The sequence below is a fragment of the Diaphorina citri genome, unplaced genomic scaffold (genome assembly GCF_000475195.1).
Source record: "Diaphorina citri unplaced genomic scaffold, Diaci psyllid genome assembly version 1.1 scaffold149, whole genome shotgun sequence".
NCBI lineage: Eukaryota > Metazoa > Arthropoda > Insecta > Hemiptera > Psyllidae > Diaphorina > Diaphorina citri.
Window position 1 is genome coordinate 116,940 of NW_007377586.1, and position 16,814 is coordinate 133,753.

At 39.0% G+C, this 16,814-nt stretch overlaps 2 protein-coding genes across 2 annotated transcripts in view; both read right to left on the reverse strand.

Annotated features, from left to right (window-relative positions):
- LOC103505085 (altered inheritance of mitochondria protein 3-like) overlaps positions 1-9,853 on the reverse strand; it is a 10,975-nt gene extending 1,122 nt beyond the window's left edge. The window contains exon 1 of the mRNA XM_008469394.3: positions 9,039-9,853. Within this exon, the coding sequence (XP_008467616.1) occupies positions 9,039-9,812 (774 nt within the window). The 5' untranslated portion in view covers positions 9,813-9,853. The remainder of the gene's footprint in view (positions 1-9,038) is intronic.
- A 2,836-nt stretch (positions 9,854-12,689) lies between these two features.
- The window catches only part of LOC103505086 (splicing factor 3B subunit 2), a 19,085-nt gene continuing 14,960 nt past the window's right edge, over positions 12,690-16,814 (reverse strand). The window contains 6 exon segments of the mRNA XM_026820472.1: positions 12,690-13,091; positions 13,479-13,598; positions 13,876-14,176; positions 14,577-14,821; positions 15,989-16,159; positions 16,162-16,347. Of these exon segments, the coding sequence (XP_026676273.1) occupies positions 13,527-13,598; positions 13,876-14,176; positions 14,577-14,821; positions 15,989-16,159; positions 16,162-16,347 (975 nt within the window). The 3' untranslated portion in view covers positions 12,690-13,091; positions 13,479-13,526.

Sequence of the window (16,814 nt, forward strand, 5' to 3'; positions counted from 1 at the left end):
AGTTGTAAATACTTGTAGATAGTCTCAGGGTGGGGGGAGCCAGGTTGTGGCTGTACACTGGGGGCAGGTGCAGGGGCGAGTGCAGGTCGGTAATAGTATTGTACAGGGTCGTTAGCCACCAGGAGGTATGGGTTGGCCGGGGCTTGTGTCACAGGGTTGGGGTTTGTCAAGTAGTATTGGGCAGGGCTCGGGCTGGGACTGGGGGACTGGATGGGCTTGAACTTGGGAATAGACGCGGAGGGTCGGGGAGACGGTATCTCGGCCTGGACATATTTGACATAGTTGGGTGACTGGTAGGATGCAGCGGCTTCGGGAAGGTACTGCTTGAAGAATTGCTGAGAGTCGCCATTGGTGTAGGAGTAGCCCGATGCGACCATGTGGTAGTCCTTCCTATCATGGACAGCCTCATGCGCGTTCTGTTGCTGTCGAATGTATTCGTCTTGGAGGAGAGGATCGTAGTTGTAGTATGTGGTGACGGGTACGAGACGACGAGGTCTGCCGTCTACTGGAGAGATGTCGCCTGATGACGACTCTAATGGTTTGATAGCGGGATCATCGTAACTCTGCACTCTGCCGCATAGCGCTGCAATCAGACGAGACAAAATTTGAATCAAAATGTACTGAAATACACCACAGGTAGCTTTCCTTTCAAGGAAATGACCCATTGATAAGAGGGAAAGCTGTAATCCTCCAAGCAATTATTCCGCCCATTCCAAGACATGAAAGTATCCACAAAAAACCATCAAGCATGCAAAGATTGCAAAGTGATTGAAAAGAAAAAGAAGGCTTTGTTTTTTTCTTTTTTTTTTTTTTTTTTGAAAGGAATGGAGTAATGTATTCGTCTTGTAGGAGAGGATCGTAGTTGTAGTATGTGGTGACGGGTACGAGACGGCGAGGTCTGCCGTCTACTGGGGAGATGTCGCCTGATGACGACTCTAATGGTTTGATAGCGGGTTCATCGTAACTCTGCACTCTGCCGCATAGCGCTGCAATCAGACAAGACAAAATTTAAATCAAAATACTGAAATATGTTGTGCTGCATTTGTTTGTAAACTTTCTTTTCAAGAAAATGACCCATGGGTAAAAGGGGAAGCCCTAATCTTCAAAGGAATTATTCTAACCATTCCAAAACATGCAAGTATGTATCCACAAAAACTAACAAGCATGCAAATCTATTTAATAAAATTCAGAGAAAAAGAAATCTTTGTTTAATTGGAGAGGAATAAGATTCCTAATGAAAAGACCCAAGACAAAATACAAACAAATCATGCTAAAAAAAAAAGAAAAAAAAAATCCAGAAAAGAAGGCTCTATTAAGTATAAAAAGACGTGAGACAAAAATCAAGCAGTTGGCAGTGTGTATTGTCACTCAAGTTGTGATTGTCAATCAAGCACTCCATAGAGCTCAAAGTTATACTAATTGATCACGAGCTACTCTCTGTTGTTTTTTATTCAAATAAGATTAAAAGTTTACACATACATACACGTTCATACATTCATTGGACGGTAGTACCGTTATGATGCAAGCTTATTACACGATTGCCTAGTTCTAAATGGATGTTTGCCATGTTGTTTGCTGCTGTTGTGATTAGTTATTTTATTAGCTTTGTCTTGTGCGTGCGTATTGCTGCTTTCGTACATCGAACTAGGTACCTGAATTATCGCCACGAGTAGGTAATGATTATTGCCCGCAAGTAATCACAGAGCTTTGCATCTGATCCAAGGGGTACTTTATGTAACATTGCTGCAATCGAGACTTTTTCTCTCTCGAAATTCGTAGAGTGGATTTAACGTGATTTACAGTTTCGTTGAATTTACTAGACAGCAAGCCTATTGTTGCTGATTTTGCCCCGTTTGAATTGTTCAACATGAACTTTGAATTTACGAAGGCACCAGGGAGATAGAAGTTATGTAGTTTCTATTGTTTCTTACCCGCATATAGGCTTTACAAATTTCTGTAAACTGTTGCTGGAACGAAGCTTGTTAAAATGCATTTCACTTGAATAAAACTACGAACTCGAAAAACCAACTTTTCGATTAAGCTACTCCTTACCTTATGTTATGTATATGTTATTAAACCCATAAAATACATGAGACCTTGTTTCGACTGCGGGGGTAAAGGGACTTTTTAGTCTCATTCGAGCAGGATAAACAAGGTATATTCTATTCTACCTAAAAACTCAAATTCAGGTTAAAACTACATTACAAAACGTCCTTTCCCAAAGTGTTGATAAGGAAATTAAAAACAGGTCAAAACAGACAACCTGCTAGTCCCGTTACCTGCTCATCAATCCAGCAGCTAATAAATAAACTTGTGGTTTTCTGATCCAGAGGTCGCCGGGTTCAAACCCCAACAGTGTGTTTCTCTTTCTGATAAGTGCATAAAACCTATACCTAATATAGATATTGATTTTAATACCGTCAGGGTTTACATTAAAACCTCACATGTTCACTTTAATTTGATCCCCTTTTTGGTTATTTTTCTGTGTTTACAATCTCATGTTGAAATCAGTTTTTGAATTGGTTGATTGGTGGCAAAAAAGTCCTTTTGGCTCAACATGTAGGTACCTACATGTACTTGTATTTTTCTGGGGTTACAAATCATTTCTCGCACATGGACTAGGCGATATCGACAAACAAGTACCTATTCAACGTTTTCGTCTTACTAATTTTTTTTATATTTATTATTTTAAAAGGTCGTAAGGAATCAAAATCCTAAAAAAAAGTAAAAAAACTGAGGACACCAAAGAGATTGTTAACGTTACAATCACCAGATTATTATCTAACCAAGTGCGATATTCCAATCATCTAATTGACACACCATTCGCACATGAAACACATAAAACATCTGAATTCACGAATAGCGAAACTTTCAGATACATATAAATCAACTCAAAAAGTCTCAACACACTTTTCTTCACAATTACAGCGAGTGCGTGCTAGCATGCTTCAAACAAACGATCTAAAATTCTAAATATATATCTTAAATCATTTTAATTTTTATTTTTTAAATAGATACAAAAACCAAACATACCTAATTATACGTATGTACGAGTTGGTACATTATTCTGTCAAATAAAGACTGAAATAGTTTTAATTGAATGAACACAATTAGTTTCACGCATTTAGTTTTACAGTAGAACCTCGATTATTTCAACTAATTGGGACCGAGGGTAGTTGAAATAATTGAAATTTTATGTAAAACAATGAAAAAGGGGCAAAATTTTTAGATACAAGAGAGCAAAATGGGTAATAAAATAAATACCCTATTTTGAACTGATTTTGGGGTTGAAACAATAGAGAGTTGAAATAATCGAGGTTCTACTGTAATTTATAATTGTAAATCTGCTACTCTGTAAGTTTGTTTGTTTCACCATAAACTCTCGAATGGTTTGTCCACTTTTTCATGAAATTTGACAAACATGTTCAACACATAAAGTTCAAGAGTTCATCACATAAAATTTTCTCATTAGATTTTCATCTCAATTGGTCCGTGTCTTTCCCCCTTTAGGGACCACGCCCTTAGAGTCCTTTTTCTGAGTGAGAGTTTCTCAGGTTCACTGAACCACCAACAATCATATTAAAATGGATGAAACATTCATTATTTTCAACATCAAACGAGCCAAATTTCATCAACATCATGAGAGGAAATCGTTTCAAATTCGTGACCCTGAAAACCGATTGTAAGTTCATGTTCTCTTTAACGCACACTTTGAAGTCTTTGAACTTCAAATAAGTTCAACGAGCCAGCCTAGTTAGCTTAGTTGGTAGTGCGTCTGCCTCGTAAGCGCTAGGCCGCGGGTTCGATTCCCTCCCGGGGCGGATTTTATCCTGATGGGATAATGTTCGTTCTCGGAACGGCTGGCTTTCTCCTATCCTGTCTTCCTTCTCTCTTCGATTTCGGGACGATAAGACCATAGCAGTTAAAGTTCCCTCTGTCAAACCTCTTTAAAAAAAAAAAGAAAAAAAAAAGAGTAATGGACTCGTACTGAGGTAGATAGATAGGAAGTATAGGGATTTGTACAGCATCTAGCTGAGATACGACTCAACTGCCATGGGAAATGAGATCGGAAAACATCGAAGACGTTTCCATTCATGACGAAGTTTACTCCTTCGCACGTAGTATGTAGCTTAGGTGTGTAGATATATGTAGATAATGAAATTGGTCTAGTAGTGCAAAAATTGAAAAAAATGCTAATGGTTTGTTAGAAACAACAGCTAGCATTTTATTGAAATTTCTTCAAGGAGACTTTCTACTTTCTACCAGTGTCCAAAGATTACTTTTTAGTATACCGACCGAGATTACCAAAGGTTTAGATAAAAAGACAAACAACTTTCTAATTTATTGTTATTAGAAAAAAGTTACCGGAAACGAGATATTCTCAAAAAACCCCTTTTTTGGCCGCCATTTTGAAAAAAAGGCCGCCATTTTGTTCGTATACATGGTTTTCGGTGTCACCCCTTCCTAAAAGTTTTATATGGTTCAAATGAAGGTCCATGCCAAATTTGGTGCTTTCCTGACGAAATGCAGCTTTTTTGACGTTGGGCCACATCAGTTGCAAAGCTGTGTGATTACTTGCGGGCAATAATCATTACCTACTCGTGGCGATAATTCATGTACCTGGTTCGATGTACCAAAGTAGGTATTATCCACCAATTGTATACCATGTTTTAGCTCTAGGTACGCGCAGAATAGGTTTCTGGTGACCAAGTCTTATGAAATTTGAGACGCAGTCACAGATACTTCCCATTTGATGCTGGATTGACACAACAAAACCAGTGAGTAAAAGTTATTTTCATATTTAGATATTTAAAATGAACCTTCACAAAGTTACTGAGTCTACCATCAATATGACACAAGAGTGCCAGAACCAGAAAGTAAACCTTTGAAACATTTGCAATCGAAACATGAGGGCAAATATTTGTTGAAGGTGGGTACTGGGAATCAAACCCCAGGACCTTCTGGGTGGCAAGCGTGTTACCACTGGACTAACCGTGTCCCTTAATGGTCTTGTTATTTATGTTAATTGTGTACTAACAGTTGGATCTAACCAGTTGTACAACTAAATTACTCATTCATAATGATGAGGTGAGCATCTGTGTTATAATGGTCCTGTTATCAATGTTAATATGTCTAGTTCAAAGCTTCCCTCCATTCTAAAAAAAAACATGATAAAAAAGAAGAAAAAAATAGTCAGTCTTAATTTGCCATGTTTTAATCTAAAAATATCAAGTTTATACCTGGTCTCCGTATAACACATTGAGTAAGAGCTCAAAATTAATTCACAATTCTTGATTCGAGTCTCATCCAGTGTCCTCCTAACCTGTTTGTTTTAATTTCGAGATGACACCGCATCCTAAACCACCACTAAGGGCATTATACCTGATAACATGAGTAAGGGCACTCTCTAAGCCCGGTACACAGGCAAAAACATGTTTCCGAACTTGGTCTTTCGACTGATGGTCCTCTCCATTTGGTCTTTTGCACAGTCGTTGCGTTGCTTGTTTACGCGATGTTTGCGAAAATTTCACTCATTTCGAGCTGAAATTTACGGAAATTTCGTTTATTTTTTAGACCTGAAATTTTGCGCGAATTTCACTCATTTAGCCCTGAAATTTCGCGCAAATATATCGCGTACAGCGTACACTCAACGATCTGTGGAAAGATCCGGTTGGAAGACCAAGTTAGGAGACTTGCGATAGCGTATGTACCGGACTAAATACCAATTTATCTGCGTAGTGGCATACTGGTATGCCCGGTGTGGCATACCAGTATGTATTTGAATTTTGTATTTTGAAATTCTTTTGAATTTTGAAATTCAAAATTTCAATGAGACGTAGCGTGTGTGCCGAGCTGTATACCAATTTACTGATCTGCGTAGTGGCATATTGGTATAGAAGCAGATCGGCAATCCTATCAGTACGATCTTTTGGTATTCAACCTTTCAATCGGTTTTCCAAATGTGAAGGTCCATCGAAAAAAATTGACAATTTTTGACGATGATAGATGATAGACATTTTTTTCTCTCGCACATTTTCACGTAAAGTGGACGTTATTGAATATTGAATGACATCCTACGTGTTGTCAATTTAAATTTTATCACTAAAAATGATGCACCTAATCGAAATTAATGTTACAAATGGTTGACCATTTCAAATATTCTCTTCAGCAGTTCAGCCAGTATCCAGTGTGTTGGATACAGTGGAACCCATTCTTTCACAGAAGTTAAGCAACGTCTCACATGTTTGGTACTTGGATGGGTGACCACCTATCAAAACGGTATGTGACTCAGGGATTTCCAGCTCCACAGGCTGGGCTGAGGTTAATTTTAGTAAGAGATTTCATGAGTCAACAGAAAGTGAAATCAGTGAATCAAAGAAGCGAGGTAACACCTCGGAAAAAGAACGAGTTCTGTTCTAGCTGTAAGTTAACTTACCTACTGAGAGACAATGTTTTTAAATCCTGTGGGACCACTAAAGTTCGTACTTCAGAAATCCTTCGTTAAGGGAATATTCAACATTGAACACAGAAAGGAGACACTTCAGAGTTTAGATGGACTTTAGAAATGTTCAAATTGGAATATTGGGCAGATCCGCAGATGATCGGATGATCCTGAAAAATCTGAAAATCCTGAACTTTTGAAAGAAAACAAATTTAATTTTTGGAGGGAATATTTTTCCCATTTGCGGTAATTTGCAGTGTTGCCAAAGTGTTGTTCTTGGGATGATTGTGGACTGAACTTTTTAGTTATTGAGTATACATAAAGAACTATGTACAGTCCTTTTAACTAGTCTTTATAAAGAATTAAAATCTTTTGGACTGAGAAAAATGTTTGCTAAATGGGAAAACAAATTCCATAATGATAAATGACATTTTGTGGAAGTCTCATCGGGGAAATTGCAACTTCCTTTAACAATAAATTTGGCAACACTCTCTCTAGTACTCTGCTCACTCAACAGGGACCAGCCAAAAAAGAGGGTAAAAATTCTGCTCCTTCATTGTTTTTGTCCTTTTCTTCTTACTTCAGTACAAGAGATAACATTTTCAGTCCTTTGAACTAGTCCTTATAAAGATATAAAGAATTAAAATCTTTTGGACTGAGAAAAATGTTTGCTAAATGGGAAAACAAATTCCATAATGATAAATGACATTTTGTGGAAGGCTTTAATCTTTCCCCATTGGAAGACTTATGCCTGATAGTTAATTTCCATTATTTCTTTTTACTTTTCACATTCCATCCTCATTCTGCTAAGGGCTGATGATGTGACTTGAGTCTTACCCAAACATTTTGTTTAGTAAAAGGGTGTCTGGGTATCATCAGCCCTACTCTAAATACATAAACGGCTTTTGATTATTTAGTTATTTACTATCTAAATTATATCACTTTGAATATCAAAGCATGAGACGAATTAACTTAAAATAATTATTTTCTAACAAATAAACTCCAATAATATCCTTCTTGTTGAGCAAATGACTTGAGTCTTACCCAAACATTTTGTCTAGTAAACGGGTGTCTGGGCATCATCAGCCCTACTCTAAATACATAAACGGCTTTTGATTATTTAGTTATTTACTATCTAAATTATATTACTTTGAATATCAAAGCATGAGACGAATTAACTTAAAATAATTATTTTCTAACAAATAAACTCCAATAATATCCTTCTTGTTGAGCAAAAAGTATTCAGTGCCATTGTACTTTCCAACAATTTCAACCCAACTCGTACTCAGCACTCGTATCTACTGTTCATGGACCAATTTTTAAACGGGCATCGAGGCAATTGAAGTAACTTTTGTGAGTTTTAGGAGGTTTCATGTTGTTGATTTAGTGGATGTTGTTGCTTTCCGAATACATTTTGTCAACGCGAAGGATTTTGATCTACACAAAGAATGGCTGGCGCGTTTGAATAAAAGTGTACAAATCCTATTTGAGTTGCAAAAACTTTTACCGTTTGTTTCATGTCTTGTTTCTCGGAATAGAAGAACATTGAGATTCCATGATGATCCCTTGAATTGAGATTTTTGATTTATTGCTTGGATTTAAAAAAAAAAAAAAAAAAAAAAAAAAAAAAAAAATTTTTTTTTCCAACCCAACTCGTACTCTGCACTCGTATCTACTGTTCATGGACCAATTTTTAAACGGGCATCGAGGCAATTGAAGTAACTTTTGTGAGTTTTTGGAGGTTTCATGTTGTTGATTCAGTGGATGTTGTTGCTTTCCGAATACATTTTGTCAACTCGAAGGATTTTGATCTACACAAAGAATGGCTGGCGAGTTTGAATAAAAGTGTACAAATCCTATTTGAGTTGTAAAAACTTTTACCGTTTGTTTCATGTCTCGTTTCTCGGAATAGAAGAACATTGAGATTCCATGATGATCCCCTAAATTGAGATTTTTGATTTATTGCTTGGATTTCCTAAAAAATGTTCTGATTTCTACATTTATAAGTAAATGAGGGGTTTGACGCAAAAACGACTTAACGCATATAGGTCTTATGTCCTATAAGTCGTTTTTTCCGTCAAACCCTTCGAATGCATTATTTTTGTCTTCAAATCATGGTGAAAGGAAAACCCTTGAACAAAGTTAAAATAAATTGACTAGAATGGGGTTTATAGTGGAAGACAGCTTCTGCCAACCTTCGCGTCGTTTCGACCTCTTGACGTGCGTGCCATCCGGCATGGCACGCTTATGTGTACAATCAAACGCTTATTTGTACGATCAAATATCATTTGTACAGTTTCATTCCCACAGCCATAAAATATCCCCCCTCCCACCCTTATGGAGGGGGAGAAGAGGGGTCGTTTCGACCTCTTGACGTGCGTGCCATCCGGCATGGCACGCTCATTTGTACAATCAAACGCTTGTTTGTACGATCAAATATCATTTGTACAGTTTCATTCCCACAGCCATAAAATATCCCCCCTCCCACCCTTATGGAGGGGGAGAAGAGGGGGGAACAAAGAGTCTACACTATGGTCAATCGACATCGCCTAAAACACGTCCACACAAACTCTTTCTCAGTAGAAAAGTAAAGTTTTTGTTGGAACGCTTCAGCAGTGTCTGGTTGAGCGTTGTCTTGGTATTGTGGTGCTGGGCTCGCATTGTCTGTAGGGTAACGTTGTTCGTTGGAAGTCTCTTGGTATTTAGAACTGTCTACGTAGCGTTGTTGTTCATTAGAAGTCTCGTGGTATTTATCATTCTCTGCATAACGTTGTTCGTTAGAATTTTCTTGGTATTTAGTGTTCTCTATGTAACGTTGTTCATTAGAAGTCTCCTGGTATTTAGCACTATCTACGTATCGCTGTTGGTTGGAAGTGTCCTGGTATTGGGGTCGTTGGTACTGTTCCGTGTCCCTGTGTTGGTACTGAACTTGGGGTTGTGGTTGTGGCGTAGACACCACATTGTACAGAGGGGTCGGGGCAGGACTGGACTGGAGTTGTAAATACTTGTAGATAGTCTCAAGGTGGGGGGAGCCAGGTTGTGGCTGTACACTGGGTGCAGGTGCAGGGGCGAGTGCAGGTCGGTAATAGTATTGTACAGGGTCGTTAGCCACCAGGAGGTATGGGTTGGCCGGGGCTTGTGTCACAGGGTTGGGGTTTGTCAAGTAGTATTGGGCAGGGCTCGGGCTGGGACTGGGGGACTGGATGGGCTTGAACTTGGGAATAGACGCGGAGGGTCGGGGAGACGGTATCTCGGCCTGGACATATTTGACATAGTTGGGTGACTGGTAGGATGCAGCGGCTTCGGGAAGGTACTGCTTGAAGAATTGCTGAGAGTCGCCATTGGTGTAGGAGTAGCCCGATGCGACCATGTGGTAGTCCTTCCTATCATGGACAGCCTCATGCGCGTTCTGTTGCTGTCTAATGTATTCTTAAACTTGTCTAATCTTCTGTACAATGGGATACAATGTGCAAGAGAATTAATTGGCTTTATGTGTTGAACATGTATGTCAAATTTCATCAAAATCAGACAAATGCTGATTAAAAATCTTCAGATAAAACTGATTACCAGCCTAGTTGGCTTAGAGTTTAGAGGGTAGTGCGTCTGTCTTGTAACCGCAAAGGTCTCGGGTTTGCTTTTCGTCCTAAACGAACCTCATCCTAAACAGATGAGGTTCGTTCTCGGAATGACTGGCTTTCTCCTATTCTGTCCTTCCACTTCGGGCCAATAAGACCTTCGTTCCCTCTATCAAACCTCTTGGGAAGAAAAAGCTGTGTCCTACTTTGACAGTCTAAATAAAGAACTATCCAGGGTGTCTACCAGACTGGAAAACAGGGAATTTCACGGAGACTGGAAAAATCAGGGAATTGTCAGGGAATTTCTCAAAAAATTGACGAAAATCCAAAAAAAAGTCAGGGAATTTTTCAAAGCCTAAAAAAAAAGAATTTTCGGTCCATAAAAAAGTATACAACCTTGAAGGGGCAACTCATATTTTCTCGAAAAAATTTCGCCTGTGGCGCTGTTTACCTACCTATTTCACCTATTTCGAAAGCCACACGGGGTGGGTAATTAGGGATTATAATTTTTCAAATTTGACTTCAGGATTTTTCAAGCCCTTGTGCAAATAGTTCTCTTTTTTTCACACTGATATAATTTTATAAAGGGTTTGTTTCTTTTTAAAAATAAAATAGTAAATTAGTAAGGTAATTTCACACAATTCTGCTTCATTTATATTGACAGATTATTGTTAGTAATGTCAATCGAATAATTATAATTTCACAATCCAAAAAAATTAATCATGTTTCTATCAGTGTACCTTTTGTTGTTGTTTTTGCAATCAGGTTTCCTAGAAAAACCTCTCTACAGAACTAATAGTAAGATGGAATTTTCTGATACCTTGTGTTATTTTTAAGAATGCTAGTACAGTACACATCAATTTATAGGTTATTTATTTGATTACACGCTAAGCATCACGGCCATGTGTGAATCGAATAATTATAATTTCACAATCCAAAAAAATTAACCATGTTTCTATCAGTGTACCTATTGTTGTTGTTTTTGCAATCAGGTTTCCTAGAAAAACTTCTCTACAGAACTAATAGTAAGATGGAATTTTCTGATACCTTGTGTTATTTTTAAGAATGCTAGTACAGTACACATCAATTTATAGGTATTTTAAACAGGTCCTCTTCTGCGTGATTAGATCCCTACCTCAATGTTATCAATAAATTGTAAACATTCAACTACAACCTATTTTCGTAAAGTATTGACTATTTGATTGAATTAAAAGTCGAGAGGCCCAGAGGAGGTTAAAAAGTACAAGATATTATGAGTAGGTACCTTAGACGCCTATATTTCTCTAGTTCATCATGATGTAGCTCCTTATGAATTAGAACCACATATCACCACTAAACAATAACATTTACTTACCTACCTACCTATATTTCTCTAGTTCATCATGATGTAGCTCCTTATGAATTAGAACCACATATCACCATTAAACAATAACATTTACTTACCTACCTATTTCGAAAGCCACACGGGGTGGGTAATTAGGGATTATAATTTTTCAAATTTGACTTCAGGATTTTTCAAGCCCTTGTGCAAATAGTTTTGTTTTTAGTTTTTTAACCCGCTGCTGTTCATTGGACGTTCTTTCTGAAAATCTGTTATGTTACGACGGAAAACATTGGGCATTGTTATTATCATTGTTGCCTTGGTGTGGAAATTCTACATAAGAAGTACGTAGGTAATGAATAGGTATGTGCGTACCTATGTACATAGGTAGGCTACTGACTTTCTCCTGTCCTATCCTCTTGTCTTCCATTCCGGGACGATAAGCCCTCAGTTGTTACCAGTTTGCTCAGGGCTAATACCTACATAAAGAGAAATTGTACCTACCTTACAAATGTTTGACATCTTCATTTGTTCTTGTCTTCATTTTGTGACGTAAGGACATATACAAATTTATGTATGCTTTATTAAGTAAACTGAAATTAATTTTCTCCTCTCCAGATCAATATGGCTCCAGCCGAGGTTGTTCCATCTCTACCTTACCAGTTTACTCAGGGCTAATACCTACCTAAAGAGAAATTGTACCTACCTTACAAATGTTTGACATCTTCATTTGTTTTTGTCTTCATTTTGTGATGTAAGGACATATGTATACAAATTTATGTATGCTTTATTATAAACTGAAATTAATTTTCTCCTCTCCAGATCAATATGGCTCCAGCAGAGGTTGTTCCATCTCTACCAACAGAGACCTGCCTAATCCCCAAGGACTACTCCTGTCTCCATACACGCTGCAAATCCTCTATCCCGAACCAAACTTTTAGTGTAAATTTTACTCGTTTCGGCGCAAAAATGGATACCTGCCCAAATTTACTGTGACCAAACTTTTAGTATGAATTTGACACGTTTGGACGCAAAATAGGATACCTGCCCAAGTTTACTGTGACCAAACTTTTAGTATGAATTTGGATCATACTCGCAGACCTTGCTCTAAAGCTGGCACAAAATTGACGGAACCACCCATTTATAACTTCTAACTCCTGCAAGAACAAAATACATAATGAATCATCGATATGCTAAATTTTTAGATAGTTCCACCACTGTTTTTTTTCTATTCCAAGCGCTTCTCGAGAAATCCACTCCTAGTAATAAATACTTTATAATCACCCTGCATAAATCTGTAGGAACAAGACAGGTAGTTAATTTTTCCCACTGCAAAATTACGAAAAAGTCACACTCCCCATAACTTCAACTTTTGTACGAAATGCCCAACCACACCTGAAGAAATTTTATGCCATAACTATTTGCCTGCTGGTACTGGGGTGGAGGCAGGATATTCCAGATAATTGTCACACCAGTTGGGTACTGGTATTGACACGTATTTCCCTCTTGCTCTTTTGCATGAAAAGCCTCAATATATGGATTTTCCACACAAAAAGTACCAACCTACTAACTTATCAATGTGGACTCTGTCTTTTGGACATTTTTATTTGGAGTTTTCGTACAGTACCCGTTGTAATTAAAGGATGCCTATGGAGAATCGTATAATTTAGAACTTGAACTCCAATTGTACAATTTAGAACTTGAACTCCAATTGTACAATTTAGAACTTGAACTCCAATTGTACAATTTAGAACTTGAACTCCTTGTATTTCTTGGCTTGTTTGTTGTCCTGGGTGGTTTGTTGTCGCTTCCTTTTGTTCTGGAAATTAAAGAAAAACGGGACGTTAAACAGGGAGTAAACCAGCTTGGTCTGGCTGGGGACTTTAAACAGGGAGTACGAGTATACCAGCCTGAATTTCCCTCGCTCAAGAAATAGCAATGATTGAGAAGTTGACGAAAACCGCCGATCCCGCCTGTACACGGGAAAAGGTGAAGAAGAAGATTTCGATGTATTGTGTCTTTTGATGTAAAATTGGGATTCAAATCCCGTAATAATAATAATAGTAACAATATTAATAATAATAATTTATTTACCTTCTGTCGGGCCACATGTTCCGCCAACATGTCCGACAAATCCTCCATTGAACTCCAATAGTACAATTTAGAACTTGAACTCCAATTGTACAATTTAGAACTTGAACTCCTTGTATTTCTTGGCTTGTTTGTTGTCCTGGGTGGTTTGTTGTCGCTTCCTTTTGTTCTGGAAATTAAAGAAAAACGGGACGTTAAACAGGGAGTAAACCAGCTTGGTCTGGCTGGGGACTTTAAACAGGGAGTACGAGTATACCAGCCTGAATTTTCCTTGCTCAAGAAATAGCAATGATTGAGGGGCTGACGAAAACCGCCGATCCCGCCTGTACACGGGAAAAGGTGAAGAAGAAGAAGAAGATTTTAATGTATTGTGTCTTTGATGTAAAATTGGGATTCAAATCCCGTAATAATAATAGTAACAATATTAATAATAATAATTTATTTACCTTCTGTCGGGCCACATGTTCCGCCAACATGTCCGACAAATCCTCCTTCTGCAGGCCGCTCGTCTGTTCTCTCATCTGTTGTTCATATCGGGCCGCCATTGCATCTGTATCCACCAGATCCAATTCTGAAGGATCCAGGGCCAACTCCACACTACTAGGTAGGGTCCGTTTAACAGGAGCCCCGGGTGCACTTGCCCCAGCCCCGGGAACCTCGTACATGTGTGTGGAGGCCATCATACCCGGCCCTAGCTTATCGGGCCGCTTCTCAGTGAGCACTTGGAATAGTTGCGGAGCCTCGTTCCTGCAAAAAAGATGCTTAGGTTAGGTTTTTTTTTTGTGCTGCAAAGAGTGCCAAGGTCTTATCGTCGCGAAAGCTAAAAGACAAGGAAGACCGGATAGGAGAAAGCCTGATCTATTTAGAATAACATTCGCCCCGGGCGAGAATCGAACCCCCGACCTAGCGCTAACAAGGCAGACTCACTAGGTACCCTCCAAGCCAACTAGGCTGGCAAACGGGTTACTTTCTGGTATTCTCGTGTTGACCCAGCACCTAAATGGGAAGTATTGTGTCTCTTACCACCCATCTGATGAGGGACATACTACGGGATGGGCATGCTACGACACAGACCACATGTGTCAAATGTAGGAGTTGTTTCATTGCTACGAAATAAAAATAGCGGTGAAACTTTTTTTTTACTTACGTCTCCATATCGCTCTCAATCTTCTTCTTCCTCAGCTCAATGCTATCCGGTGTTTCCAGGCCGGCCGGCACACTCGTTATGCCACTCGGTGTCATGAGGCCTTCGGCCGGCGTTATCAGGCCACTCTCATCCTCGCCCTCCTCCTCTTCTTCCTCTTCCTCATCGTCCTCTTCACTCTCCTCTTCCGATTCAGACTCCAGCTCTCCCCACGCTGTCTTCTCGATGTCTTCCTCATTCACCTCCGCCTGGAAAGAAAGGAGAATGAAAATGGTCTTAGATTAAAGGCAGAAAATAGAAACACACAGACTACTATGACGTCAAAAGAGCTCACGTGACGTGAGGGCAGTGTGGCTATCATGAACGAAATTGCCTAAAATATTATGGGAAGACTTTAGACTACACCTTTCTGACTCCCCGTGAGTTCACGTGACGGTAGTGTGTTTCTACCTCTTCAGTACAACCTGTTTTTAAATTATTCTCTACCAAATACCTAAGACCTATTTTATTAAAGAAATCCTTCTATTTTCTCAATATAAACTTTTCCGCCTATAAAGAAAGGAACAAAAAATGGAATTAGATTAACAGTACAACCTGTTTTAAATTTATTCTCTCCCAAATACCTAAGACCTATTTTATTAAAGAAATCCTTCGATCTTCTCAATCTGAACTTTTTACCAACTGTTTGCCCCATCTTCAAACCCCAACACCCCCTTTTCCCCATTCCTCCACCTTCTAGAGCCCCTTTTATATGCTAAAAGGGATTCATCCTTCACATAAAATTTACTATAAATAGCCCACCTACATATTGCTGACACACAGAGTAAAACTAGCAGGAGGAGCAGGGTATATTATGCATACAAGTAGATTCATACAAGCTTAACCCATCCTTTAGGGCTGTTTGCCCTCACACCTAAGCCTCGGAGTGGACTTTCTAATATGGAGTTGAGTAAACATTACCAAGAAGAAACCAAAGTAGCAAACACGGCTATAGTAGGAAATACTCACGGTTTTAGTTTCAGCACTGGTACCTACCTATTTTGTTTCTTTGTTTATATGTACAAACTCCATTCTGTCAATTTTTGTCCCACAAATTTGATGACATAACATAAAAATGTCCAACACACAATCAATGAAACCTTTTTGATTGGTCTGTGGGCCCCTCTAACAGGGAATAAATAGATACCCAGTAAAAACCCCTTATGCCTGAATTAGATTCTTTCAAATAACTATTCAATATCAACTCACTCTATTTCCACTTCAGGTTCATCTTCACCCTTATCCGTGCTTGATTTATTCTCTTTATCCGATCCCTACACCTAAGCCTCGGAGTGGCCTTTTGTGTATGAAGTTGAGCCAAACATTACCAAGAAGAAACCAAAGTAGCAAACACGGCTATAGTAGGAAATACTCACGGTTTTAGTCTCAGCACTCGTACCAAACACATCTCCGTAGAGGGGTTTACCGGTTTCATCTACAGGAGGTTTGCCCCAGCCCCCTGCATGGTAACCGAATGAACAGCCCTGAGGTATTGGGGCATTGAGGCCGGGGATTTTCAGGTTCGGGTAGGAAGGGGGAGGGCCGTACCAGTACCAAACACATCTCCGTAGAGGGGTTTACCGGTTTCATCCACCGGGGGCTTGCCCCAGCCCCCCGCATGGTAACCGAATGAACAGCCCTGAGGTATTGGGGCATTGAGGCCGGGGATTTTCAGGTTCGGGTAGGAAGGGGGAGGGCCGTACCTTTGCATGGCAATGAGCCACGGGGGTGGAATCTGGAGGAAAGAAAGAAAGTAATAATAATGAATTTATTTTCTTGTTATTAAGACATCCTTGTAAATACTATTTACTTTTCTTATGTTGAACAATGGATACTTGAAACTTACAAGTCTGATTATTCCAACACGGAGTTTCGTCTAATTTGTAGACATTTTCAAGGGAAACCTACCACAGTTTCCCTCGAAAATGTCTACAAAATAAACGAAACTGCAAAAAAAAAAAAAAAAAAAAAAAAAAAAAAAAAAAAAAATAAAAAAAAAAGGGAAAAAAAAAAAGGTGCAGGTAGTTATACCATAAGAGCCTCGCTGCCGGAGACTTATTGGTCCAATCTCGCATTTCCTCCACATAGCCCCGGTGCCCCCCTTTGGTGTCTGTTCGGTTTTCAGAGGCGTACCGTACGTCATCACCGCTATCGCGGCTACTCTCACTTGCGACCACACCATCCGGAGTACTCTATGTTAGT